The 25720-nt window shown below is 55.4% G+C and overlaps 9 protein-coding genes across 9 annotated transcripts; 4 read left to right on the top strand and 5 right to left on the bottom strand.

The window, feature by feature from the left end:
• Window positions 1-130: 130 nt before the first annotated feature.
• On the bottom strand, window positions 131-2482 carry PUNSTDRAFT_49130 (uncharacterized protein). The gene is made up of 8 exons (XM_007379167.1): window positions 2175-2482; window positions 1955-2015; window positions 1758-1899; window positions 1327-1704; window positions 1058-1272; window positions 808-1004; window positions 673-757; window positions 131-613 (listed from the first exon to the last, which is right to left on the bottom strand). Exons 1-8 carry the CDS (start codon window positions 2349-2351, stop codon window positions 315-317), a joined length of 1554 nt encoding a protein of 517 aa, XP_007379229.1. The 5' UTR covers window positions 2352-2482; the 3' UTR covers window positions 131-314.
• A 2125-nt stretch (window positions 2483-4607) lies between these two features.
• Window positions 4608-7219, bottom strand: PUNSTDRAFT_110422 (uncharacterized protein; the record flags this gene model as incomplete). Its single annotated transcript, XM_007379166.1, has 4 exons — window positions 4608-5801; window positions 5860-6050; window positions 6106-6288; window positions 6343-7219. The coding sequence occupies 4 exons, from the start codon at window positions 7217-7219 to the stop codon at window positions 4608-4610; spliced, it is 2445 nt and encodes an 814-aa protein (XP_007379228.1).
• Window positions 7220-10466: 3247 nt separating this feature from the next.
• PUNSTDRAFT_56968 (vps28 protein) lies at window positions 10467-11407 on the top strand (the record flags this gene model as incomplete). The annotated part of the gene is made up of 6 exons (XM_007379165.1): window positions 10467-10639; window positions 10696-10798; window positions 10847-10957; window positions 11013-11155; window positions 11218-11278; window positions 11330-11407. 6 exons carry the CDS (start codon window positions 10467-10469, stop codon window positions 11405-11407), a joined length of 669 nt encoding a protein of 222 aa, XP_007379227.1.
• Window positions 11408-12462: 1055 nt separating this feature from the next.
• PUNSTDRAFT_80561 (glycoside hydrolase) lies at window positions 12463-15262 on the top strand. Its single transcript, XM_007379164.1, has 10 exons — window positions 12463-12576; window positions 12628-12641; window positions 12690-12835; window positions 12902-12999; window positions 13052-13176; window positions 13278-13350; window positions 13401-13422; window positions 13475-13642; window positions 13702-13769; window positions 13835-15262. Exons 1-10 carry the CDS (start codon window positions 12478-12480, stop codon window positions 13892-13894), a joined length of 873 nt encoding a protein of 290 aa, XP_007379226.1. The 5' UTR covers window positions 12463-12477; the 3' UTR covers window positions 13895-15262.
• Window positions 15263-16033: 771 nt separating this feature from the next.
• Window positions 16034-16939, top strand: PUNSTDRAFT_41562 (60S ribosomal protein I1-a; the record flags this gene model as incomplete). Its single annotated transcript, XM_007379163.1, has 5 exons — window positions 16034-16038; window positions 16121-16390; window positions 16445-16560; window positions 16617-16708; window positions 16769-16939. The coding sequence occupies 5 exons, from the start codon at window positions 16034-16036 to the stop codon at window positions 16937-16939; spliced, it is 654 nt and encodes a 217-aa protein (XP_007379225.1).
• A 705-nt stretch (window positions 16940-17644) lies between these two features.
• On the bottom strand, window positions 17645-18051 carry PUNSTDRAFT_58280 (uncharacterized protein; the record flags this gene model as incomplete). Its single annotated transcript, XM_007379162.1, has 3 exons — window positions 17645-17743; window positions 17803-17847; window positions 17878-18051. The coding sequence occupies 3 exons, from the start codon at window positions 18049-18051 to the stop codon at window positions 17645-17647; spliced, it is 318 nt and encodes a 105-aa protein (XP_007379224.1).
• Window positions 18052-18369: 318 nt separating this feature from the next.
• PUNSTDRAFT_110417 (alpha/beta-hydrolase) lies at window positions 18370-20650 on the bottom strand (the record flags this gene model as incomplete). Its single annotated transcript, XM_007379161.1, has 14 exons — window positions 18370-18434; window positions 18485-18562; window positions 18614-18736; window positions 18798-19302; window positions 19363-19486; window positions 19547-19641; window positions 19692-19709; window positions 19765-19878; window positions 19935-19962; window positions 20021-20072; window positions 20122-20173; window positions 20224-20283; window positions 20339-20515; window positions 20573-20650. 14 exons carry the CDS (start codon window positions 20648-20650, stop codon window positions 18370-18372), a joined length of 1569 nt encoding a protein of 522 aa, XP_007379223.1.
• Window positions 20651-21354: 704 nt separating this feature from the next.
• Window positions 21355-22812, top strand: PUNSTDRAFT_140626 (ribosomal protein L2; the record flags this gene model as incomplete). Its single annotated transcript, XM_007379160.1, has 2 exons — window positions 21355-22370; window positions 22423-22812. The coding sequence occupies 2 exons, from the start codon at window positions 21358-21360 to the stop codon at window positions 22601-22603; spliced, it is 1194 nt and encodes a 397-aa protein (XP_007379222.1). The 3' UTR covers window positions 22604-22812.
• Window positions 22813-24511: 1699 nt separating this feature from the next.
• PUNSTDRAFT_110415 (uncharacterized protein) lies at window positions 24512-25537 on the bottom strand (the record flags this gene model as incomplete). The annotated part of the gene is made up of 4 exons (XM_007379159.1): window positions 24512-25140; window positions 25192-25216; window positions 25268-25289; window positions 25344-25537. 4 exons carry the CDS (start codon window positions 25535-25537, stop codon window positions 24512-24514), a joined length of 870 nt encoding a protein of 289 aa, XP_007379221.1.
• Window positions 25538-25720: the final 183 nt, after the last annotated feature.

Raw genomic sequence — 25720 nt, 5'->3', positions numbered from 1 at the left:
TTCCAGGCCTTTTGTGATTGTTACCATATGCGAATGGTCGTGTGTACGTTACCTCAAACGTGATGTTGACCGTCGTTTATTCTGTCATGTATGATTGTAGAATGTAGCGCTTTTCCAGACATGAATCAAGACATGAAAGATATGCTGCTATTATCACGGCGTAAGGTACTACGATCATGCGAGGAGTGGTGCAAAGTGGTTTGCGCGTGAGGGACAGTGAACGCCTAGGCAAAATTAACTAAAGTGCGATTCCTATCCAAGTCCAAGGTCCGATAAATGAGAGATAACATGCTGGGCGTTTGCGCAGGTTTATGTCAGACCATGACGCCCACAGCACCATATACGGCACCGATCAAGCCCACAAGGGCCGCAGCCCATATGCCGGTCGGAAGGCTCATGGAAGGAACTGCGCCACTGCCGTTAAACGGGACGTAAGTAGCCGTAGCGCTCGCCGATTCGCTACTTCCAAAGGTTCCACCGGATCCGCCACCGGTAAGGTTAGCGCCGTTGGGGCCGATGGGACGGGAGGCGTCCGTAAAGGAGCACGTCGAGGAGTTGCAGATGCACTTGCCGTCGATCGGGTCCCAGAAGGGCGTGGAGCAGTTTGATGGGACTGTGCGCAACCGTACTGCTGAGCAATGACGTCGGCTGTAGCAAACGAATCACACTCACGTCTAAAGCGCGCTTGTTCGCCATCGGGAACCTGCTGAGGGGGGTTGGGGTCTGAAGGTGAAGGCGGAACTTCCGGGCAACCGTACTGTCATGCCTTAAGCAAACAGAACATGAAGCACGGACCACAGTACTCACGCAGGTGTAGAATGGGAAGTCTGAGAACGCGCAGTGAGACAGTAGACCGGCCTCGTTCTGCGGGATACCGTTGCAGATCTTCTCCGATGCATCAACATCGGGTGTCGAGCACTTGAGGGCGTCAACCTGATCGAGCTGGTCGACGGGTACGGGGTTCTTCACCCAAGCCAGAAGTTGCTCGTTGGACACAATCCACACTGCAGGAGGTGTTTAACACGAGGCCAGGAGTGCACAAGAGTAAGGTACATGCCGTTGTCCTGCTCCTGCGCCCAGTCAAGGAAGGCGTTGATCATCTTGATAGTCGAGTTGGATGCGGTAGAGCCTGGGTAAGAAAGTGAAACATGGATAGGGTGCGTGTAAAGGCCGATGGGCTGCCGATTGCTAGTGTAATGAGCGGTGAAGGTGTTCTTCATGTACTCGAACGTCGCGGTATCGTTGACGCTCGAACCACCGTTGGCGGCGTCCCTGAATGATCATAAGCCTCGACAACACCAAGCCAAGTAGGAGGGGAATACTGACAGCCAAGGGTCCATCAAGTGAGGGCCATTAACGCCAAGGTTGTCGAAGAAGGCATACATAGGAATTTCCCAGAAGCCAGGCAGCTTGGGCTCGCCTTTGCAGATCCCATCGACGCTCAGGCAATCGTTCGCCATGCCGTAGTCGAGCGTATAAGGCCAGAAAGCGTCCGTGCCGTCATCAGTAACCGGTATGGATGCCGACGCGGATGAATCGTAGGTAAAATCCGCTTGAGCCAGGAGCTTGAGGGTGTCGACCGAGTAGTTCAGATACGGAGCACGGAATCCCTGAATCGAGTTGAGAGGGATACCGGCAAGCGCATTCAGCGCAACCAGGTTGCCGTTGATCTCGTCCGAAGGTGGCGTTCCAACATGTGTCATACTACGTCCCCGTGAGCATAGCGAAGAAAAGATGCTCCACGAGATGGGACTGACGTATGATCAGCTATCTCGTTCCCGGCGACGAACCAATCCGTGACGAGGGTATAGTTCGTGTAGTTGAGCGACGTGAAGTAGGTCATCTTGGGTGTGCATCCATTCGGGTTCTTGCGGTGGGCCAGGAACTGATTCACCGCGTCTGCCGCCGGCGTCATTGTCATCGATGTATCTCGGCCCGAAGTACAGCGACATACCGATAGTATACGACTGGACCGCATCATCGGCAGTGAATACGACGAACTGAGGGACCTGGGACTATTTCGAAGCCGTCAGCATCGGAGGTATCGCGACAGGATTCTGAATGAATAAAAAGCAAGCCTCATCCGGTGAATCACCCCAGCGAGTGCGCCAACGACGAGCAGCGGCAACTCGTGCGAAATCGCGCGGAACTCATGCAACGGAAACGTAACTCACGGGTGACAAACCGCCAGGCGGACTGGTGCTGGCACAGTTACAGTCTGGTAGCTTGCACTTGGACGTGTCGCAGGAGTACCCAGCAGCTTGGGAACTGCTGGTGGGCCCGCTGATGGATCCATCCTGGGCGACGACCAGCAGAGGCAGGAAGGCGGCAAGGAAGGCGCGCGAGAGCATAGCGAAGGCGGTCGCTCCGGTAAATTACGATGAAGAGGTAGAGAGATAGTGGGGACGGGAGATCAGCAGCCGGAGCTGGAGGCTACGGTCTGTTAGAGAGCTCGCTGGCTACGCCGACGACGAGAGGAAACGGGACGAAAGTTGACGAACGCAGGGCAAGCACGGATGTCAGTCCGGTCATCGGTCACATTGACAAGCATCACGGCACGTCGGCAACTCGAACGGACGGCGAGCAGACCCCGCGCCCCTGTCGCCTGCTCCGCACCGCTGATCGTCGTCGGTCGCAGCGACGGACAGGTCGTCGGGGATGGCCATGGTGGCGGCAGAAAGCAACCTGGACGATGGTTTGAAACATCGCCGACAGCTTGCATCTATTCCCACTATGTACCGTTCGGGAAGCAGGCCGTGTCCAACAGCGCGGCGCGCTCGATATACACCCTCGTCGCTCGGCACCGGCATCGCGGGACCCGGACACGGGCTGCAGAGGTGGAGGCAGAGGAGCGGGCTGTAACTGACTGTCGAGCACAGGTCCAACTCGAACATACCAACGACACATCCGCCGTAACTCGCATGTAGAGTACAAGCGGCGCCGACGGGGTGTCGGCCTCCAGTCCCGCCCCCGACCCTTTCGCCTTCGAGACAACCCTGCACTCCAGAATACCAGTCGCCGTGTAGAATGTTCGACCTGCACCCTGGCGACGAAGACGGTTGTAATACGCATCTCGCGCTCGCGTGCCTCCCGCATGTCGGGTTCGGCCTGTCCGCGAAACAACTAGCACGCATGGACCCGATGAGCTTAAAGGTTCTCTAGCTCGGCACGAAGTCGAACTCTATTGCTGGCATCAGACACGTTCAGCCCTGACGAAGACGATCCGTGCCTCTCCAGCTCTCGACGTTCAGAGTTGCTCGCATTCTCTCGGTACTACCCGCAAAAGCGAAGAGATCTCACCAGGGCGCTATCTTATGTTCGCCTGGCTTCCTCCTGCATCGGGTTTGTACACATATACTTGCAATCGCCAATCTGGCATGAGCATCGAACGTTGTGCATTCTTACCGACCCGAACGCCGATATCAACGAACGCGCCACCGCCCTGAGGAACCAGCCCTAGTGCTCCGTCGGCCATCCATGGGCTTCCATCCTGGCGCGCTTTGTCCTGCTTTAACCCACACCCCGCACCTTCGGCCCTGGTCGGATTCTCTTATCAACCTTTTTCTGGAGACCCCCCATCGGGAATCACCCGTCAAGATGTTCTATTGCGGGGTTCGGCAACAGCCCGGTCGACGCAATTTGACCTCGTATCGTCTTGTCTTTCATAGTCACCGGCTAGCCGCGCCATCCCTCGATACAAGCTTATAACATGGTATCCAGACTCAAATGGATGCATTGAGACAGTGTATGTACAGGGAGACGTGCGATCAAGAGAAGGAAAGAAGACGGATTGTCCGAGCATCCCACAGCTATCTATATACACTATAGTACACGCTACCACGGATGAGCCAATGCGGGAGATGGAGTAATGGGGTAGGTGACAAAGGCTGTCTGTCAGCCGCGGGACGCAGTCCAGGGGGTATGGAAAAGAGATGGGCGAGAGATGTAAGTTGGCGATGGTATGGCGTTACTGTTGTACATTTTGTAGATAAAGGAAAGACGAGAAGAAACCCGTGTATGAGGTGGGGCGAGAAAGGTGCACGGGGGTATTCGAAACGTGGTTGAGAAAAAAGCCAACTTGCGAAGGGGTGGCACAGAGGTGACTGCACCAGTTTTGTAGAGTGCATTGCGCGAGTAGATGAGGGAGGTGTCGGACCGGCCCATGTATAATTGGTGTTGAACGCTGTAGAAGGAAGATGGTGTACAGACGTTGTAAACGACAGGGAGAGCGATAGTGTAGAGAGCGGACCGGGCCGGCGGATAACGAGATAGGGATAAGTAGATGCGCCACGCGAGGTGCGGTCGCGGGCGGCTTGTCTTGGCGCGCAGAGCACCCAAAGGCGCATACAACGAGTCTCCGTAGCGGAGGATTCGCGTATGCGCACAGTATAAATATTGCGACCATGATATTTCGTGTCGATGTCATTGCGAATTCATATAGTGTCGTGTCGATGATGTTATGGCAGGTCGCGGCCGGTTTTAGGTGGAGCGTCGTGATCCGACGAAGGACCGAAACTAATCTGAATGAACCTATGTCGTCAGCGATGCAGCCTATGAAAACCTGCATACCAACACACCATGGCGATGTCGGTGCTGGGAAAGGAGGTTCATGCCCTACCGGCCTCCCAGTTCACCGTGGCACCAACGTTGTAGCTGCCAGCACCCAGCCACGAGTTTTCCTCCTTGGGGGCAGTCTTGTCCGCTGACTCAACCGGGCCAACAGTAGGACTGGGCACCGGGCTCTGCGCAAAGCACCATTGCTTGACGAACGCCGCGTAGGTCGGGTCGCTCGAGTCCACACGTCCGCCACCGGCGGTCCTGGGCAACTGCGAGAATCCAAGCTGGGGCGAGCCTCGACGCGGGCTACCAGACGGACTCGCGGCCCTGGCGAGGTGCGTGAACGATGAGCTAGGCGATATTCCAGGAGATGACCTTGGCGAGGTGAGCGGAGAGGAAGCGCGAGGAGCGCCGAGTGTCGCCAAGGGGAGAGCACGGAGCATGGACGGCGTGGTAGTCGCGGAAGACGATGAAGACACGCTGTCGAGTGAGGCGGAGCGCGAACTGGACGGGCTCATGGTCATCGCCGGCGTTTCGTTGGCTGATTCCAGCGAGTCGGTCCGGTTCTTAACGCCAGTCACCCGCACCACCGGCGTCGAGGACGTTGGTGCCGCCGGTACGGAAGCTGGTTGCCCTCCTATGATGACCCGCTTCAACTGGGAGGCAAGGTCCGTGGCGCTCGAGGAATGACCATGGGCAGGAAGGCTAACAGCAGAATCGATTTTTGGAGCCGCGTAATTCTTCAAGCTGAGCTTCGACCCAATCTTGAGCACTGGCGCCGCAGGATGATACAATGGCGGCGAGGAATTCGAACGTTGCATGCTTGCCGGCCTCAGGGACGGACGAGATGTGAGCAACGTTTCCGTAGCGGACCAAGAGTGTGGCGCCTTTTGTTCCGGCAGAGGCATGGGTGCCGTCTCCGGAGACGGGAGCGCACTGTTGGGCGGTGAGGGGTATGCCGTCGGGAAGGGCACGCCGTTCGCAGATTCCGAAGGAGATGCAGGTACGGTCGAAGCAATAAAAGACGTAGGGGGTGATGCCCCGAATGCGATCGCAGACGGCCGATGTACTGGAGCAGCGGTCGATGGCATCGGGATGGGCATCGACGATGAGGCGATCGGCGGCGACATCGGGCCTGTGACCATGGCCAGCGGCGAAGCCACAGCAGACCCGCTCATGGGCGTGGTACGAAGAGTGCTTGGAGCCGTGAAGGTCCTTTGCTGACTGGTGACTGGGGTGACGGGCTGGAGAAGGTATTTGCGATCAACGTGAGGCCATCGTCGTACAACGATGAGCGCTTACCGAGCTGGTCGCGACCGCCTTCCTGAAGCCAACTCGGTAGTTTCCTCCGTGGTTGTTGTCCCACCACTCCCCGACGCCCGGTGAGCTGTATCTGACGACGAGCCACATGACGCGATCCGATAGCTTGTGCTCGTAGTCTTCCAAGCGGATCTGGAACGAGAAACGGTCCCATCGCGGTGCATTGTCGTCGCCTGTAGCTCGCGTGAGAATGATATGGGGGCACAGCGCGGTACGTGAAGAACGAACCACTGGAATTGGCGACTTCGTGGACCGCATCTCCTGCGGTGCGCGCCCTCGGGAACGGAGGGGGCAAGCCGGGGAGCGACACGACGTGGTGGCAAGTGACCTCGGAGGTCGTCTGCCAGTCGTCGAGCGTGAAGCGGACGACGACGTGCTTCTCGAACGCCACGTTGCGGACGAGCACGGACCCTGTCGATTGCCATCGTCAGTCAGATAAGATGCGCACGGCCGCTCGGTGCCTACCTCGGATGGCCACCGGCCGCGTCTTCGGCAGGCTCATGGATTCCAGGTAGACGTTGGCGTATGCGTCCGGCTCCGTCTGCGGGATGGCGCTCGTCTTGCCCGTGTGCGAGTCTTCGAGCTCGAACGTCGCCTGCGCGTCGCTTCCGCCGACCGTTGCGTTCCCGCGCGCGAGGCTCGGGAAAGGGAACTCGGCTTCCGTTTCCGTCTCGGTGTCCTCGCCCGTTTTCACCAGCAGGTTCGCAGGCCGGCCTTGCCGGTTGTAGACCCTGACCTTCTCGAGCCCACCGTCTTCTTCTTCCGCAAAGTGAACCGACTTGACCGACGGCGTGGCCGGTTCGGATTTGGTGCGCAGGTGAAAGCTGTGGTGGTTCGGCATCAGCTCGTCCGGGATGTGAGGCACGGACGAGGACGACTTGAGCGACGACTTGAGCGGCTTTCCGTTGGACAACACGACCGGGCTCGACGGCGTCCGCTGGATCTGAGGACGCGGCGAGGACGGCATGACCGACGGTGAGGGCGGGCCCGAGGAGCTGGCGCGCGGGAACGGGATGCGGGGCGAACCGCCGTTCGGGAAAGGCGAGAGCGCCGTAGTGTTGATGTGCAGACCCAGGTGCGCGTGCGCGGGGACGGGCGAAGGAGCCGGGATCATCGGGTCATCCTGCTCCTCGGGCGACTCGTCGTTGAGGAAGAACGCCTTCTTCCCCGTCGTCTTCCGGCGAGGCAGGACGCCGAGCGAGCCAAAGGGACCAGGACTCGATGAGGGGCTGAAGGAACCGGAGGGGAACGTAGGGTGACCCGAAGAGCGCGTCCGCCTGTGACCCTGGCGGACGGGTGCCGCGGGCTCCTCTAGGTTGGCAGTGGGGGCAGTGTAGACCATTAGAATGACGAGGGGACTCGGACGCCCGGGGGGTCGGATGCGAATGCTGGGGAGGAGGGCAACCTGGGGTATAGACGTGGGGAAGTGAGACTGTGGTCTGAGTCTCAGGCGGGGATGAGGCGCTCGGTGACGTCAGGCAACGTGATGGTCGTGGGCGTTGCTCACAGAGCGGGGAGCGTCGTGGAGGTCGTGGCCGTCGTCGTCGGCAACAGCGAGGAGGAGGTGTGCGCCACAGCGGGCAGGGTGGGGAGGGCCGGGATGGCAGGGCGGCGTGCTGATAACGGGACGAAAACTTTCGGCTGACGGCTGATACGGGCGATTCCCTTGGTATCGCAGAACATGCGAGGCTGCGAAGTCCCTTCTAGACAGGCCGACGCTCCACTCTTGCAAATTCCCGTCCCGATCCCATCTTTCTCTCGCCGGCTGAGTCAATCTTATCGCGTACGGACCGTCGAACAATGAGCGTGCGACCCGCTACCTGCCTAATCTGGCCGGTTCCCCCTCGGCTTTCCCTCCCGCACTCTTCCCGGCCACCGCTTTGTCTCACCACCAAGTCGATCAGTCACTCGCCCATACGCCCGCATACCGCGCCGGTCAATCTGCCTCGTCGCGACATGTGCCGCTGATGGCGAACAACCTCGCCAATGCGACGTCCTGATCTCCAAACTTTGATCCCTCCTGGCCGTCTTTTTGACATGATCCCTCCCCTGGCCCTGCCTTCTCTGCCTTCTCGGCCAATTCGCTAATCTGGGGATATTCTTGGCCATTGTGCTTTGCCGTTACCCACCAAGCACCTCCGTGCCCACCGGCCCTCATATGTCACGCCTCCTACTTAAGCACCGACCCCGAACATCTCCATGCGCAACAGCAGGTCATCATTCACGTCACAACATGCGGGACAGCCCGGAAAGGATTCCCAAAATGCGGATACATACATGGGACCCTCGCAGCGTTACCGTGTTCCCACCAGGCATGTCCGAATCCGCCGATTCGCATACCCTGTGCGCGCTCCGACCCGTTGGCATCCCTGCCGATGATTCTTTGGAACAAGGTACATAAACCAGTATCCGCTTTGGCCTTATGTTTATTCCCCTAGGTTCACCTCGAACGTTCCACAGACCGGCATCGATTCTGCATGACGATCCATTGACGTGTCGCATCCAAACTCTGACCCAGGTTCTCTCGTTGGAATGATCGAACTTGAGAGGGTTGGCCGGGCACGACTTCTCTGACGCGACCTGGGTAAGTAGGTTCTCGTGATCTCTGCACCATCACGCAACTCGTGGGTCTATTTGGGAACGAGTCTGTAGCTCTGCTCGTTGGAAGTCCCGCGCAAGGAGCCCGTATCTCACGTTCTTGTCACCTCACGCCGGAAAGCCGTCGTCTTCCTATGGTTTGTGCTGTCCCCGCTGTTCTGCCTAGGCTATCGTCCGTTGTGGACTGCCTTCCGTCCTATTGCCGACTGCCGAACGCTCGCCACCGGCTTATCAACCTCGTCGTCGGGAATACATATACATACATCGCGTTCTTAGAATTCGCCATGATTCGCGCCATCCCGGAATGGGTAACAAGCTCGACGCTATTATTCGACCGTGTCAGTGCCCGAGGATCTGCGGCGGTCTCCTTGCTATTCTCGACGATCGGAATGTATACCGGTGAGAAAGACGTTGATGCCCAGATATGAACGCGCGCCGGAGGACGCCTCCGAGAACATGATGGTGGGGAGCACGACATGGACAGGGAAGATCGATGCATCTCACCGTCCAGTTAGTCGGCACAACGTGCATAGCTAACGAGGTGGTACCGTCGCCATCTCAGTACATAGCGTCAGGCCAACCCCCTCTTGCACGTACTTAGTGCGGGCTTCAGAGTCCAGGCGGCCTCAATTGGAACGGGTTCCTGATTTGCTATCCCATGGCGGCTCCTTGCGCTTCGGGATCCTGGCGACTTCGAAAACACTGCCTCACGATGAGAGCGCATTCGGACGCCGTCGGCCGTTCGCGTAGAGTTTGGACACCTGTAACTTGTAGAGGGTCAGTGCGCAGATTCCATCAGGTTCCTTACTTAGTTTCGAAATGTACAAGCTTTCGTATCTCCTCCGTTGCTATTGAGCACCTGCCGAAAGGGTATAGATAGCTTACGTTGTCATATGGATCGCCAGCTATCAATCAAGCAAATCCGAATTACGTCGCAAGCCCCCCTCTCGCAAGGTAGGCGCGGTCGATAATGCAATGTTTTCTGAATATGACTATAACACACGTTTGCTTATACAGCAGTCTACGCATGGCGCTGCCAAAGCCACGCGCAGAGGGAGGCGCTGCTCTTGCTGATATCAACATGGACCGGCATCTTATTCACTCCACTGTGGTGTCTGTATGTTTTGTAAACGTAGACGTCTTCACGAAGTTTTCGGAAGGTGACGATGATCATGACTTCACTTAGACGGCAGAGCGATAGATTTAGCGAGGGGATCGACTATCTCAGTACATAGGCCGAACCCTAAGACTATTCCTGGATCTATTGCTGCGTCATTCGTCAACAACTTCAAAGCAGGCTTTGGCCAGTGGAGTGAACACTGAGTATCTCCTCTTCACCCGCTGGCAGTACGTACATACACCAGCACCCACGGTTGTCATACGCTCAACACTCTTACAGGGGAAGGGCGATCAATGGATTCAACTGCGCGTGCACACAATGAAGAAGTAGTTGGGGGTGGGGATGGTCGTGTTCAAACGCAGGTTCTAGGCCAATGTGGATGCACCGATTCCGTTCCCAACATTGCTTCCAGGAAGCAATTCGATCCGGGGACGCTCTGCGGGGCGGCTTGTGGGCTTCTCCTGGGGTAAGGCGGAGCGGTAGAATATTTCAAACCTCCTGACGAAGATGGGGCGGCATCGCCAATCTTTGAGGGGAGACGGCGGGAATTACCATTTTGGTCCCACTTAGTTACCGGAGGATCCCACGCTCGCTTGTCACTTCTTCAGATTCCACGACGCTAGGCCGCCTGGACTATGATCGTGCAAGCGCTTTGGTGCCTAGTAAAAACGATGCGAATCTGAGGGATGCGGACGTTAAGATCATTACCATCGTGCTGAGTGTACACCGTCTGCTAGCTATATGCTACTGGATCATACTAGGGATTCGCCAGAGTAATACGTCACATGATCCCCATTGAGCTCGTCGGATGGCTCGGCGCTGAGCGTCTTCATTATCCTGGTCCATTGCCGTCTTTGCTTCACCCCCGGAGATGGTCTCACGTACAAATCATGATCGGGCCATCTCGTTGGACGAAGAAGTACGGTTGTACAGTTCCAATGCGGAGCGAGAGAAGTACGGGATGCTAGCGACCCTCTATGGCATCGTTGTCGCGCTCGATTACCTGGAACGCGCCTACGTTCGTGACAGCGTCACTGCTGCTGAGTGAGTCGTCGCCAACATCGTGTGTTTATGCAGCTTATCGGCTTCCTGTAAGCGAGGTATTCGCCGGCATGTACTCGCTTGCTCTCGCAATACAAGACCATGTACAAACTTGTCGGTGACGAGGTGCCTTCAATAGAGGCATTCATGGCGCGTTACAGGGTATGTTTCCTTATTTCAGGACTTGATCACATTGATGACCCTTAGTAGATGGATCATCCAGCTGCGCTCCATCGGCTTAAAGTTGGAGTGCCTGCTACAGTAGAGCATTCGAGCGAAGCTGGTCCCGAGACAGGAAAGTGGGTTGCAGAAACAACTCAGGTTCGTAATCAATCTCGGCTTTCATGGGTATGCTCACTCATCTGAACTCTCTCAGGCGTTCATCACTTTCATGGATGCTCTGAAGTTGAGAATGCGAGCGAAAGATCAGCTTCATCCCCTGCTACAAGAGCTCGTTACAGGGTATGCCAGGTTCAAAGGCAGTAAAGATTGGGAGGGACGTAGTAAAATGGTCGGATGGTGCATCTTAATTACATCGTTCATTGTAGGCTCCCTTGCAGACTTATCTGATGCTTGTCCAGGTTAATCACATTGAACGCGATGAAGGCATCGGAAGAGATTACGGAGGAGCAATCCAGACAGGTAGTTTGTGACTGCGATCTTCCTTCAGTTTACTCATAGTCCGGATCTTAGCTTCATTTCGACGTTGATCATGCATATGCAGAATTTTTCAGATATCTAAGCAGGAGCTCCTCAAAGGACACCGATTGAAGTGATAAACCTTGTCAGCATTCCATGTGGGAATCAATTTTCGCCTCAGGTTGTGGTCCTGATGTTAACCTACCCACTTTCTGTAGATCTCAACGGCATGCATCACGACAGCGCCGTTGGTCCAAGGATTGATGGAACAAACAGGAGTTGCAATGTCACAATGGGAGTTTTTCTTCTGTTCGCATCGTTCGATGATTGCTGTGGTGGTGGGCCGGTTCCGCGATCGATAGGTGGTTCAGCAACGGTCTCGCGAGCAAACATCCTGCTAGATAGATCACCAGGGCGGCAGGTGTACGCTGCATATGTCGAGATACCGGCGTATCATACTTTTCACGTGCGCTCGTGAGCTTCCGGAACACCCGCTCTGTCTTCTGGTCACCCCAACCCAAGTGAAGTCCTGCCTTCCTGCCAGTGACGGGCCAATCTCTGCGCGGCAGCATCTATCGCACAAGATCGAACCGTTCAGAATGGGCACATTTTGGCGACCCCATGTGCATACTTTGGGCTGCGCGATCTATCTTGGGTGACCCGCCCGTCTCACGCCACGCCCCTTCCGACAGACAACCAGCAGAGGCCATCGGGACCGAGTCAGCTGCTAGCGGGGCCCTCAGAGGTATCCCTATTCGGCACGTACGCATGGTTGTCCAGTTCCCATTGTTGCAGCGATAGATTTCGGCGCCTTCTTCCCCTACCAACTGGACCTGCTAGCCTTATTCTGGAAGATGGCTACACGCCTGGACAAGATGGATTCGTTGCATCTTCTACCCCCCCCCCCGGCCTTTGTGGCATGCGTTGCAGATGACCGGAGATCCGCGACCGGTGCAAAACTAGAAACGAAGGCCTGCAAAACGGCGGCATGCAGAGATATAGTGCGATCGCACCAACGGGGGCGATTCTCATGCACCTATATAAGGCGCCATTGACACCCTCTCTTGTCCCGATCGGCGAGAAAGAGTCACTTCGTTACGATGTTTACTCGTCCTTTGCTCTGGTCCTTCCTGTTGTTATCCTTCATCGTCCTTGATAGTTTTGCGGCTCCAAAGTGCCAGCTGCGAAGCTCGGGTGCGACGATGTCCAAACGTGCAGCACCATCGCCGCCATATTGGGTGATTTATAGTGATAAGTGGGTTTCGGGCGAAACTGGACCGCCGTCGGTATCGCAAATATCTGTACGGATATTCTTATATTCTGTGGTTCAGATATTCAGTCGTCATTGACAGGGCTACAATGTGTTGTAAGTCAGCATCATTCAATGAAATCGCAGCTGACCCCACCATATAAGCATCATATCCTTCCTTTTAATTGAAGGGGCATGGGACCAAGCACAGACGTGGGCGTCACTTACGGCTGATGAACGTGCGACGTATAAATCTCAGTACGTCGCCGCGGGAATCAAGTTATTGGTGTCAGCGTTCGGATCCACGGACGGTAAATCAGTCCGCCGGTTCATTAGAGCGTATCAGAACTGACTGTTCTATATCGGTGCCGATGTAGCGCCAACAAGTACTGGCGCCGATCCTGTAGCCGTTGCGAACTCAATGGCGGCTTGGGTCATTGACTATGACTTAGATGGAATCGACATCGATTACGAGGTATATTGATGCATTGATGTTATCGTCTTTCCGACCTGATCCAGCCGCTCAGGATTTCAATGCCGTCAACGCAGGCGACGGGAAGGCGGAAACATGGCTTGCGACATTTACCAGACAGCTCCGCACAAGCCTTCCGCAGGGACAATATATAATCACACATGCCCGTAAGCAGGTTCTGTCCTGTGCTACCTCTGGCTGATACATCTCTCAGCCGTTGCACCCTGGTACGAAGAAGCATGCCTCAAACATATCAATCTGATTGTGATATTCACTGGCAGGTTCTCTCCTGGAAAATTCGGTGGTGGAGCGTATCTTACTGTAGACTCCGATGTTGGGGACTTGATTGACTGGGTATGATTTTCATGTTTGTTTATACATACACTATCCTGAAAGCATTTCAGTACAACGTGCAGTTCTACAACCGTACGTAGCCTGTCCGTTGACCCAGAGATCACGGAAGCTTAAGGTTTCTTAGAGGGTACAACCGAATATACGACATGTGCCGGTCTGCTCACAGCATCGTCAAGCACATGGCCCAATTCCGCATTGTTTCAAATCGCTGCGTCTGGTGTTCCCGAGAACAAGCTGGTGATAGGAAAGCCCGCCAATAGCGGAGACGCCAGTTCAGGATACATGGACCCCAGTGAGCTTTGACTGTTGGATATTGCCCTAGTTGAAGTTCATAAACACATCCTCATTCAGGTGCGCTAGCTGTATGCATTGGGCAAGCTAAATCTCAGGGATGGAGTGGGGGCGCTATGGTTTGGGAGGTGAGTCCGGCTTAAAACCTGTCGTGGATTCGGTACCTGAATCCCGTCCTCCTCCCCTCCTGCAGTTTCCTGATGCCGCGTCTTCGTGGATCAGCACTGTGCGCTCCGACTCGTGGCCAGTGTAACTCACGTTGCCATCTACTCCGTCATGAGTGATCCAGATGCACTCACGGGCTATGCATTGACTGGGCAGCGGTAAGCCTGCCGGGGGCGCTCATTAGCATCCTGTCAAGCCCGACAAAGTTTCCCAGACGGTTATCAGCAGCATCGCCTATCATCATTTCGCCTACTTCGGCGGTTGACGCCGGTCTGACGCCCCAGTGTGCATTCAATTATGTCCATTTATTCGTTGTGCATTGTATCCAGATTGATACAAATCGCGACATCTAGCCTGAGGTCTTGAGGACATACAGTATATACAAAACATCCTATCCCTCCAACATTCTCTAACCTGTTCGTAGAGGACGCCCCCGTGCGCTTCCTGGTATTGAGCAGTGTAGGTACAACTTATAGGCCCGCTCCAAGACCACAAAGTGCAAGTGCAGCACGCATCGTGTCTTCGTCTTTGCTGTGTTCCTGCGGCTCTATGACCATGACATCGGTGAGGATCGCCGGCTTCATCAACTGCGTTGGTTCCGAAATCGACGCTGACGTGGCCGGTGTAGCAGGGGTGGATGCTGATGTTGAGGGCGACCCTCCAGCAAAGCTCAGATGCGGCGTCGGGAGCTCGTCGATGTCTGTCTCTGTCTCATCGCCGCTCGGCTCCGACTGCACAAAGCCACGCAGCGCCTTGCGTTCTGGGTGACTGCTGGCGTTGTCACGACGCCCGTTCAATCTCGCAGCCGCACACGCCCACTCCAAAGTTGTACGCTTTCGCACCCGCCCATACTCGACAAAGCCTCTGTGGGCTTCAGGCGTGTGCGGTCCAATTCGCTGAGGAGATGATGTGATTGGCGACGAAGGCATCACGTCGTAGATTTGCGGGGATGGTTGAGGCTCTGGGTTTGTGCCTGTGGGTCGACCGGTATGAACGTTCATTCCCACTCTACGAGATGAGCTGGAAGCGTTCTCCAATACATTCTCCATAGTAGGCCGGCGTGATAACGTGGGTCTTCTTGATTTAGCAATAGCTCTTGAAGCGTTCTCGCATGCATACTCGAGGGCGGAAGGTAGTGAGGAACATCTTTGGACCGGGAGAGAGGTTCGAAGCCCGCTGTGGCTGCTCATCGCCTCGATGTTGAGACTGGTGGACCGTGCAAGAGGCGCAATGCGACCACGAGCGAGTGACGAAGGAGGAAGTGCCGGAGTAGACAGTGTGCGACACATTTGGCGCGATGGAAGGGGACCCGACCTGTATCCTTTGCCTTGTGAATGGGAAGAAAACGGTCGTCGGTTTGTACTGGGAAAATGGGGAGGCGGCGAATTTTCCGATGCATTGGGAAGCGATGTCGCGGATCGTCGTTCGGTTTGACGCTTGTTCTGAAACCATATAGTGACCGAACGAAGCTCCCTGGGGAACGGCGTCAACGACATCCTCCGATGAATCAGTCAAGTATTGTGGTTCAAAGCCACTTGCACGGAGTCAAGACTCAATCGTCCGACTCTCCGAGCTCTATGGGCTCTAATAAAAATGAGCAGGTGACGTTACTCACATGTCGCCTTCTCGTGCAACCACTTCGCGCTGTTCGCGCGTTGGATGGCTTACGCGATGGTACAGTTGCTCCAACAGAGTCAGCTGAGCTGTGGTAAATCGTCTCCGCGTTCTCTTCTCCTTCTCCCGGTCACTGTCCATTCTGTATATGTAGTCTGTGCCATCATCCGAAGCAGGGCGACAGTAATATCCGTTCCCGTAGGTTGATATGGTAGCTGCGCTGTCATGTTCTTTCGGCAGCTGGCTGTTGTCACCGCAGGGTGAGTTGGCTGATGAATTGGAGATGGAAAGCGAGTTGGCCATTGCGGTATACGCCACGGTCTGGAGCAGGTGTTGTGAGCGGCGGCGCAGAGCAAGCAGTGAATTTATGTAACGATGTGCATTGGGGTGTAAACGACGCGGTACGCGTTCATACAACAGCGACGCGCATCACGCCCCCGCGAACATCACATGACTACACGCCGGTCATAGAAGCACGTGCTTGTACAGCCTTGAGGCTGTCAGCATCAGTTCTGCGCAACTGTATAGTACCAAAAGCCTGACGATTCTATTATCCACCGAGTGTACGACAGGACTCAGCTCACCTTTCTCCTAGGTTCTGTAATCTGCAAGCATGAGGTCCGCCCGCCCCGCTTTCTCTGGCTCGGACTGTTCTGATATTTTCTACTTTACTCTGGTGAATCACCGTCACTGTCTGCAGCAAGCTCTCAGTGTCAAGCGTGCGGGGCTCCATCAAGGAACTCCTTGCCGAGTCCAATGGCGAGAAGAAGCGCAACTTCATCGAGACTATCGAGCTACAGATCGGTCTCAAGAACTACGACCCCCAGCGCGACAAGCGTTTCTCCGGAACCGTCAAGTTGCCCAACGTCCCTCGTCCGCGCATGACCATCTGCATTCTCGCGGATGCTGCCGATATCGACAGAGCCAAGCAGATCGACTTGGAGTATATGAGCGTCGACGACTTGAAGAAGTAGGGGCAGACGACAGTGTGATGTGTTGACGCGCTCATTCGTGGAAACACTAGGCTCAACAAAAACAAGAAGCTCGTCAAGAAGCTGGCGAAAAAATATGATGCTTTCTTGGCCTCCGAAGCTCTCATCAAGCAGATTCCTCGTCTGCTCGGCCCCGGTCTTTCCAAGGGTGATTACGCACGTCCTCTGTGTTCCCGCTGTGAACTGATGTTTAATTCCCATCAGCCGGAAAGTTCCCGACACCCATCTCGCATGCGGAGGACCTCTCCAACAAGCTGACGGAGGTACGCAGTACTATCAAGTTCCAGCTGAAGAAAGTGCGTCGTTGGCTGTGTTCCGTTTTCCCGTCACGATGTTTCTCATGGGCTTTCCACTAGGTTCTCTGTCTTGGTGTTGCTGTCGGCCACATCGAGATGACTGATGACCAGGTGCTCGCTAACGTCATGTTGAGCATCAACTTCTTGGTCTCCCTGCTCAAGAAGAATTGGCAAAACGTGAAGAGTTTGCACATCAAGAGCACGATGGGCAAACCTATCCGACTGTTCTAAACTATCGTGTCTCGAGGACGGCCACCTGGACTCGCGCGCAATGAAGGATGGCAGAAGCCGTAATGCACAACATGAAGCCCCGCACGCTTGGACCAACGGCTTCCCTGGGGTGTTTGGGAGTCGATTGGGAGCTGATACGGTTTCTCCTGCCCATGCTATTCACGTGTTACCAGGAGTTGTAATAGGTAATCCATTTGATGTATCGCTAGTCGGATATGCATCATGATATGACATGGTTTGAATCAGCAAACGCCGCTCTGCTGAGATTGCTGTAGAGGTCGATCGACCTACGCATACCATGCGTGCATACATGCACGATAACTGCGCATGTCAGCGACTTCGCCGCGCATTACGAAGCGGGGCGTCGGCTTGCAATGATGATCATGAAGCAGGAGGAGCTGTCCTCCGCTACACTTTGTCAGATTCAGAACGGTTGAGAACAGGAATACTCACTTCACGTGCAGCGTTATGACTGACCTAAGGTAAGAGGTTAGGAATGCCTTCGCGACGCGTTCGCGTTGATTGGTGGGGGCTTAAAAGGCGACAACAATTCGCTGAGAAATTAAGCTCAAGGTCATGACTAGGCTATGAGTCTATGACTGCCTTTGTCTCCGTATACGGTACACAGATTGTGGTTTCGTGCGATTACAGCTGGTGCGAAGGCATACTACAATGAAGTTATGTTCTCTTGATAGCGATCACTTCTCACGCGCGGCCCTTCTGTCTCAACTCCTCTTGTTCATCTTCCATAATTTCTTTATCCACTTGAGCACCCCGCGATGGCTTGTTGCCGTGCATCTCAGCCTGCGTTTGGGCACGAATCAGTTAGGAGCGCTCAGTCGACGACCACGGGCAGTACACACGGGACGAATTGCACTATCAGGGTTGCTCTGGTCTCGCGCCAACTGCTTTTCAGCACGAAGCTGATCCGCTTCGACCTTTTCTGCTTGCGCAGCGGTTTGATGAAGGCTGCGATTATCACGCGAGTCTAGCTGATCGTGCGCGTTCGGTTGGCCGGCTTCATATGGAGCGGGATGCTCCTGGGTATCGTATTTGCCAGTTCTCTGTTCGTTGCTTTCGTAGACTTGGGCGTTGCCGACATTGGACATCATGGCGCCAGACATGATTAGAGTTCACAAAGAAGTCACGGTATAGGAGTTAGGTGGGGATTGTAGGTCGGATTTCGAGTGCGTTCACTTGTGCGATGCGCATTCCCCAGGCAAGGTTTTATGAAGTCCGTTGTACGTGACGTCATGACGAACGACCGGACTCCAATGACGCATACAACCACAATGGCTTTGCGGCTGATCTTCAATCCAGGGACAGAACGACCAATGTGAAGACACCCAACCTACGCACAGTCCGCGAGGGTCATACTTTGACTAACTCGTTCAATCACTGTTCAATGAGGAACCATTGATTACTATATTCTACTTCTCAAACTCGTTGAGGACCTCCCGAGAGTTCAAGAATTCCGTGCGGTCCACGTTCCAGTCTATTGGAATGTCGCTTGAGCCCCGGTCCAATGATTGTATCACAGCTTACCATCCGGAATCCCCGTGATGTTGTTCTTCATCCACTGTAGAACCTGCTTCGTCTTCGAAGTGAAACGCGGCCAAAATGCTGCGGGCAAAGTTAGCAACTCCAGGTATAGAATCGATTCTCCGGACTTGCCTCCGGGGTTGAGATCGTGCACAAAGTTGACATATGCATCTGTGAAGTTGGCAGCGAAAGCCGCTTCACTCGATGCTACTGTGTTCCTCCCGAAGAGCAACTGGAGTTCAGATGCATGGAAAACTGGGAGAGTATCGAGAAAAATTCTCCTGTTACAGCTTTTTGCGACGGAGAGGCCACACACCTCCTAAACTAGGGTCGTTGCCTGGTATCAGTTCCTTGAAGAAGTAAGCAAACAAAGGTTGTGTAGGCGCCGCTTTGTCGAAGAAGAGCCTCCTCGGAGCGAGATACATATTGTCTGTGTACCACGCTTCAGCCCTATCAAACAATGAGTCACCCGTTTCAAAGGGAGCGCCATTATTGGTTCCGTTGGCAGGGTAGAGCTCGTGGATACGATTCAACACGGGCTCGGTCAGAGTGGTGTTATCCAAGATTAGATGTCCTATGAAGTTATCGAACAAGGCATCCTCCTGGGAGGGAGCGTGAGGGACGTTCCGAACGGAGCCGCTGAATACTGTTCCTTCATTGTTGTTTGTGCCCGCAAGATAGGGCACGTGCAGAAACTGGCCACTGGCAATCCGCGCCGATTGACGTTCGGGTAACAGGCTTCCTTGGGGTCCAACAGCGGGCTGCCATAATTGACTATTGAGAGTGCCGGAAATCAACGTATTGCTTGCGCCTAGAAGAGTCTGTGGTGGTGCTCAGCGGTGAGCGCGACGACCGCTGGATCGAATAGGTGTGGGCTTCACTTCGAATGGCACGCCCTGCAGACACTCGAAGGACGCATTTCCAAGAGCGCAGCCAACCATCGACGTCAGGCGCGCGAACGGTTTGCCGGGTTCATCGTATTGAAAGGCGAACGGAGAGCTTTTGCTGTGAAATGTCTCATAAGTAGCCTTGTATGCCATGTAGTCAAACAGTGCATGGACTCACAAGGGACCGGTGGAGGAATCTGCCATAGCTGCCCGGAAGAGACTACGCTTCGCCGGAAACAGTACATGTGTCTCCACGCTTCCAGCGCCAGCGGACTAGAAACTAGTGCATGAGTGGCCGTACAAGCCGTAGCCGATGTACTCACCTGTCCCCATATCGTCACCTTTCAGAATTCCAGTCAGCGAATGACTTCATGTTTCTGATCTCTTCCCCAATACCTTGTTCGGATCACCCCCAAATGCCGCGACATTATCCTGGAGAAATTCGAGGGCCATCCTCTGATCTTGCAATCCGGCGTTGAGATCCTCCGAGGGTACGAATCGGCTTGCAAGCTATGTCGAGTCGTAAGAGAAGCTGGCTTGGTGCGTATGGATATTGCCCGACGTACGAAGCCAAATGTATTCACGCGGTAGTTCCTGTTTGCGATCTGGTCTCACAGCTGAAGACGGAAACCGAGACGCTGGGGAAACATACACGGAGGCAAACATAATGGGTTTTCCGATCTCTACGCTGCGTTGAATGATAGCTGTAGTTACGGTCAGGACCAAAGCGTTCCGGTACAAGGTCAACCTTGCCTGTCGGATCGAACGACGGATCGGATGCCGCTCCAGAGGTATACGCCCCTCCCTACTACGGCGTCAGTGAAACGTCGAAGCCCTGGCAGATTCCATGCTTACATAGAACCACACCAATACCGGAAGAGCAGCCGAAGCACTGGTTCCCGCGGGCCGGAAGATCTTTAATCTGATGGTCAGACTACGAACCAGAACGGCGTTAGTCCTGATCGCTCACGTTCAGAAACAGACAGTCCTCTGCAATCGGTGCCCCCAACGACGTGCTTGGTTGTTGAGGGCAAGCGGAGCCGAAGGAAGTCGCATTGCGTGTACCCGTTGAAGGGGGCAAAGCTAGAGGAGCTTTGAAACGGAGAGAACCCAGTGGGGGTTGCGCAAAGGGTATCCCAAGGAACGACTCAATCGAGGTCGCTGCGTTAGCAGACCCTATGAAAGTGCCCGCTGTCTTGGTGACCGCAATGGTGGATGCGAGTCCGGGACCAGACAGGTAAGTAAGACCCAGGAGCAGGGTCGGACTGGCAGAGAACCGCATCGTTGGCTGACGATGAGCGAACCCTGACCTGCGCAAGGGAGACCGTGAATGCGCAGAAGAGCGGCATAATATATGCAGATAGCGCATCTTCTCTTCTTGGAACAGCTATTCCAGAACGCTTCTGTCGAGCACACGCTGCAGCGAAGTGGCATCACAGGATACGCCAACGCAAGGCCTCGCGATGGTTGGGAGATATCCGTTGGGAAGACCTTGCCAATGCGAGCGAAGGCGCGTGTAGTATCTAGAGAACGAACGTCCGCTGCCAAGCGGCGCGGAGTTAGTCAGGAGTCGCTGTTTCCGAGACACACTGAAGATAGTGGCGGGTGCGCATAATGCACCATGACGGTGATGACAGGATCTGCTGCCGACCCGATCTCATTCCCAAGCAGAGGCACCGGTCACCAGTCACCGGTGCCGTACCGACCTCAAGAGACTAGTTCTCCACAGAGTGGGTAGATATTCAAGCGTGCCGAGATGCAAAACTTTAGTGCAGCGGCAAGAATGTTCGTCTATAGTTGCAGCGAAGGTCCCAAGTTCAATATACGGCACAGGCGGTACCGGTGTTGGTTCGAGTTGATGCTGGGCCAGGCTTGATGCGAAGTGATCGTGGGTTAATAAAAGTATACATTTCGAACGGTAAGTCGTTTAACATTCAATACTAAACGAGACTTACCGGCAAACTGCCGTTTTCGCCCTCTTGCTCTCCGATGCTCGCCAGTGGGTTCGGGTCCTTGCTGAGGACGTGCCTTTCGTCGGCTCGGAGAGCTCCTCTCCCAACTTTACCCTCATTAAAGCGTCATGCCAGCGTGAACGCGTTAGCCTCGGCCTCTTCGTCGACACCGTCGGACATCAACGCGTCACTGGCCCGCACCGAGGTCCTCTACAAAACATACAAGCCCGTCACTCCTGGTATCCGGCATTTGCGCCGCCCACTCAACCCGCACTTATGGGAAGGTCGGCCCATCAGGCAGCTCACCGTGGCCCAGCGCAAGAAGGGCGGTCGCAACAACCACGGTCGCATCACCGTCCGTGCGCGTGGCGGAGGCCACAAACGACGGATACGGCTCGTCGACTTTACGCGCATGGCGCCGGGCCCCCACGACGTCGTACGAATAGAATATGACCCTGGACGGTCTGCACACATCGCCCTCATCAAACGGCGAGTGAAGACGGGCGCGGTGCTTGCTGCGCTGAAAGGCGACCAGATATGGAGTTATATACTGGCCCCCGAGGGTCTTCGTGCAGGAGACGTCGTGGAAAGCTATCGGATGGGTATCCCGAAGGACCTTGTACCGAACTATACGCCGTCCCAAACGCAGTCGTCGGCCGCAGACAACAACGAGGATGTGTTAAGCGCCGAATCCGAGACCTCACTCTCCGTCGGTCTCCTCCGTTCTATCACCCTCAAGCCGGGCAATGTCCTACCTCTACACCTCATTCCTGTCGGTACAATCATCCATAACATCTCCCTCAAGCCCAAGGGTCCTGGTATCCTCGTCCGATCCGCAGGGACGTATGCTCAGGTCACCGGCAACGAGCCTGGGGCCAAGTACGTTCTCGTCAGGCTGCAGAGCGGTGAAGTGAGAAAGGTGCTGAGGGACTGTTGTGCCACTGTCGGTTCTGTGAGCAACCCTCTGTGGAAGAACCGGAGTCTGGGCAAAGCGGGGAGAAATCGGTGGCTTGGACGCAGGCCGCATGTCCGTGGTATGGCCATGAACGCGTATGTCATTCAATTCTTCGGGTCATCGTTACCTCGCTAATGCCCACGCCAGCGTGGATCACCCTCACGGTGGTGGTCGTGGAAAGCTCAAGGGTAACAAGCCTCCTCGTTCGCTCTGGGGTTGGCAGACGAAGGGCAAGCGCACGCGCCGGCCCGGACCCAAAGGCCCGAAGAACAGCAACAAATTCGTCGTCGAAGAGCGACCACGCGGTGTGCAGAAGCGGCAGAATTGAAGTGCCAGCATCTGCTCTCAAGCGCATGCAGCAGCTCTGTTGAGCACCTTCGCAGCTCTTGTCATGGCTTGTCATTGGTCCATTGCGACGATATGCGAATACAGTATTATCCAGCACTATAATTTACGCGGTGATATGAATAAGTTACTCCAGCGCTCCGTGCCCGTTTCACCAGGCACGGTTGTCGTCGTCCAAGAATTCGCCGTTGGTAGCCATGGGCTGTTAAGCAATTGGATGTCAGCAGTCGGACATACTGCCGAGTGTCAAGCAGGCATACCTCAGATGGAATCTCTCTCTCTGAGTATGGGGGTGGGGGTATGTACGACTCGAAAGCAAGGCCAACCTAGCGCGCATGCAGTGTCAAGGCAAGTCCGGGCAGCGATATGTCAGTACCAACCACACGGCCTTTGGCTTCTATTGTCATCCTCCTCGGCGGCGCTTTGGTGAGGTGAACATATGTCGTGTTCGACTGTGATGCTCAGTTGAGCATCATCTACGATGTGATCTGAGAGCGGTATGTACCTGCTTCTGAGTGGAGAGGCCGAGCTTCGTCTGCAGTGTCGTTTTCAGTGACCTCCGAGATCTATCCTGGCCATGGTTCGAGCTCGCTATGGAGTCGGATCGAGGGTTTCGCCGGATAGAGTCCTGGAGGTTGATTATCAGAACCGCCGACCATCGGTGGTACACAGCGAAGACAGACCATTTAGGACGCAACTGTGTTCACTGGTGTTCGGGATGGAGGTTGGGCGGTTGGGCTGCTGTTGGGGAAGGACCAGGCGCGCCCTCCCTTTTAATGCCAGTGCTTGTCCGAGCAAGCAGGAGGCCTTTGTTGGACGGATCTATAAATGTTGATCAACACATATACAGGAACGCAACATTACCGCTCGTGATCACCCTTTCGGTTGCGACACGTCGCGGCCCCGGCCCTAGCGCAGGGAAAGCATGACCTGCAAGAGCAGGAGATCATAGATCTGAGCGTACCTTGCAGTCTTGCCGAGAACCTGTTTGCCGGCGCCAGGTCTTCTTCGTCCAGCCTCTGGCGGCCATGAGCTGCTGAAAGGCGGGGATAGCGTCATGTGCTTTGAGAACGGGCGTCCAACGAAGGAAAGCGCGGTACGCCCGGACGATTCCGCCGCGTTCCGTCCATCCCTGCCATCACCCATTGGAATTCTCCGCGGGCGTGAACGACATGGACGTAACGACGCGCCAAAGCCAGAGGCGGTGGCGGGCGGCGGTCGGGAGCGCCATCCGGTGAGAGCGGCGGCCCCGTTTTAGGCACAGGGCCTTATGGCACGGTCCGTCATTGCGTTCCTGCGGCTTTTCTCAGACGTCCTGGACCAGTAATCTTTCATCTGACGGTCACGAGCGGGAGGCGAGCATGGCCGACTGAATGCAGCGAGCGGCCATGACCTCTGGGATCTGACCGCTGGCGACGGTCACAGGACAGACGAGCATCTCGGGCGGATCGAGTCGCGGTAGCTGCACCAGCATCGGGCCGGCGGACGGCTGCCCACAGAGGAGCAGCTTCTTGCGCCGAGGATGATGCCATGAACCTCCGTCCGCGGTTCGAACAAGGGGCCACGGCGAAAACCACAGCTGATATCCCCCATGGGCAGCGTCATCGACGCGCCGTTCTCGGGGCCACGCGCGTCACATCGTCAAATTCACGAAGATGTCTCCGAGGTATTGTCGTCGCGTCCAACGCGAAACATCCGACTGGTAGTTATCTTTGGAATCTGAATCCATACGATATCGTCAACCACCCGGGATCCGTCGCGGACAGGCCTGTGGGATAACATCAGCGGCCGCGTTCGCATTAATTGAAAGATACCATACAGTCGGTGCTCTCACCATGTAGAAAATCCACACCCCCTGCTCCCGCCTAGAACGAACGATCCTCTCGCTGCCTCACCCAAATCTCTCAGCTGCCATCCGCTTGAACATCTCCATTGTATCGTGCTCCTTCTGCCGTATGGCCTCACTGCGTTCCTTGGTCTCTACCTGGTGCTGAGCCCTCCCCCCGTGTTTGCGCTCCTCTGCCCGCTTCCGAGCGGCGTCCCTCTGCCGTATGCGCTCTTGGAAGGAGTCGCCGCCTCCTAGTCCAAGCGTCACCTCGTCGACTTCCGCAATCGAGTCGTCTCGGCTCTCGCGATAGGCTCGGTCATTCTCTCGTCTTGCCCGCTTTGCCTCCAGCATGCCTGCCCGGCCCACCTCTTTCGGTCCGACCATCTCCTCGATGCGCTCCTTGGCCTCCAGTCTGTCTCGCTTCCGCTTAAAGCTTCGCCCCGCTGCCTGAGCTTCTTCCTCTGCTTCGCGGGCTAGGACGGCGTCTTCCCGCGATGGCATCGAAGGGCCAATCGTGCGGCTGCCGCTGGCCGCCGTCGAAGTCCGGGCGGAGCGGTGGACTTCGTAGTTCGCCGATTCCACCTCGGTGCGCGCAGTCTTCATCTTCGACAAGTCATCGCCGGAAGTTTTGATGGACCATTTGTAGGCGGTGGCCGATTGAGCTGTGGGTTCTACGCCGAGGTATAGGGATTCTGAATGCGGCGCATAAGCGAAGAGGCGGCGACTAGAAAGGAGGACCGTACTAGACAGCTTCCCTCGATTCCACGCCTGTTGTTACTGTCAGATAGACGATGTATCGTCAGGGACACAATGACGTGCCTTCACGAACTTGCGAAAGTAGCTGTACGGTTTGGTTCGTCAATAGCCCGTAGCGTATCAAGTTCAAAGGAAGTACCTGCGCGCTTTCTCGCCGGAAAGCTCGTCAAAGTACCGGTCCTTTTCTTCTTTGAGCCACACTTTGAATTCAGAGCTCTTGAGGAAATAGTCGGCTTCTGATAAAGGTTCCGCGTCATGAGGCAGCTTTCGTCGTTCTGGCGAACGAGACCGGCGGCGAGAGGGAGAGGGAGAGCGGGAGTCGCGGCCGACCATGCGATAGATAGCACAAGCTATGTCTATGAAGCGTTGGCTCTTCTATCGTTGCAGTGGATACGTGATAGGTTGTGAATAACGTCAACGCTGCGAGATTGTGGCTGAGCGCTGAGCACCGAGCGCGACTTCTACACGTCCTCTGCCTTTCCCGTTCACTATGGTGAAACACATAAGACTCGATTA

This window comes from Punctularia strigosozonata, assembly GCF_000264995.1.
Source record: "Punctularia strigosozonata HHB-11173 SS5 unplaced genomic scaffold PUNSTscaffold_1, whole genome shotgun sequence".
NCBI classification, from domain to species: domain Eukaryota; kingdom Fungi; phylum Basidiomycota; class Agaricomycetes; order Corticiales; family Punctulariaceae; genus Punctularia; species Punctularia strigosozonata.
Note: the sequence above shows the minus strand (reverse complement) of the source record. Positions and strands in the feature narration are given on the sequence as shown.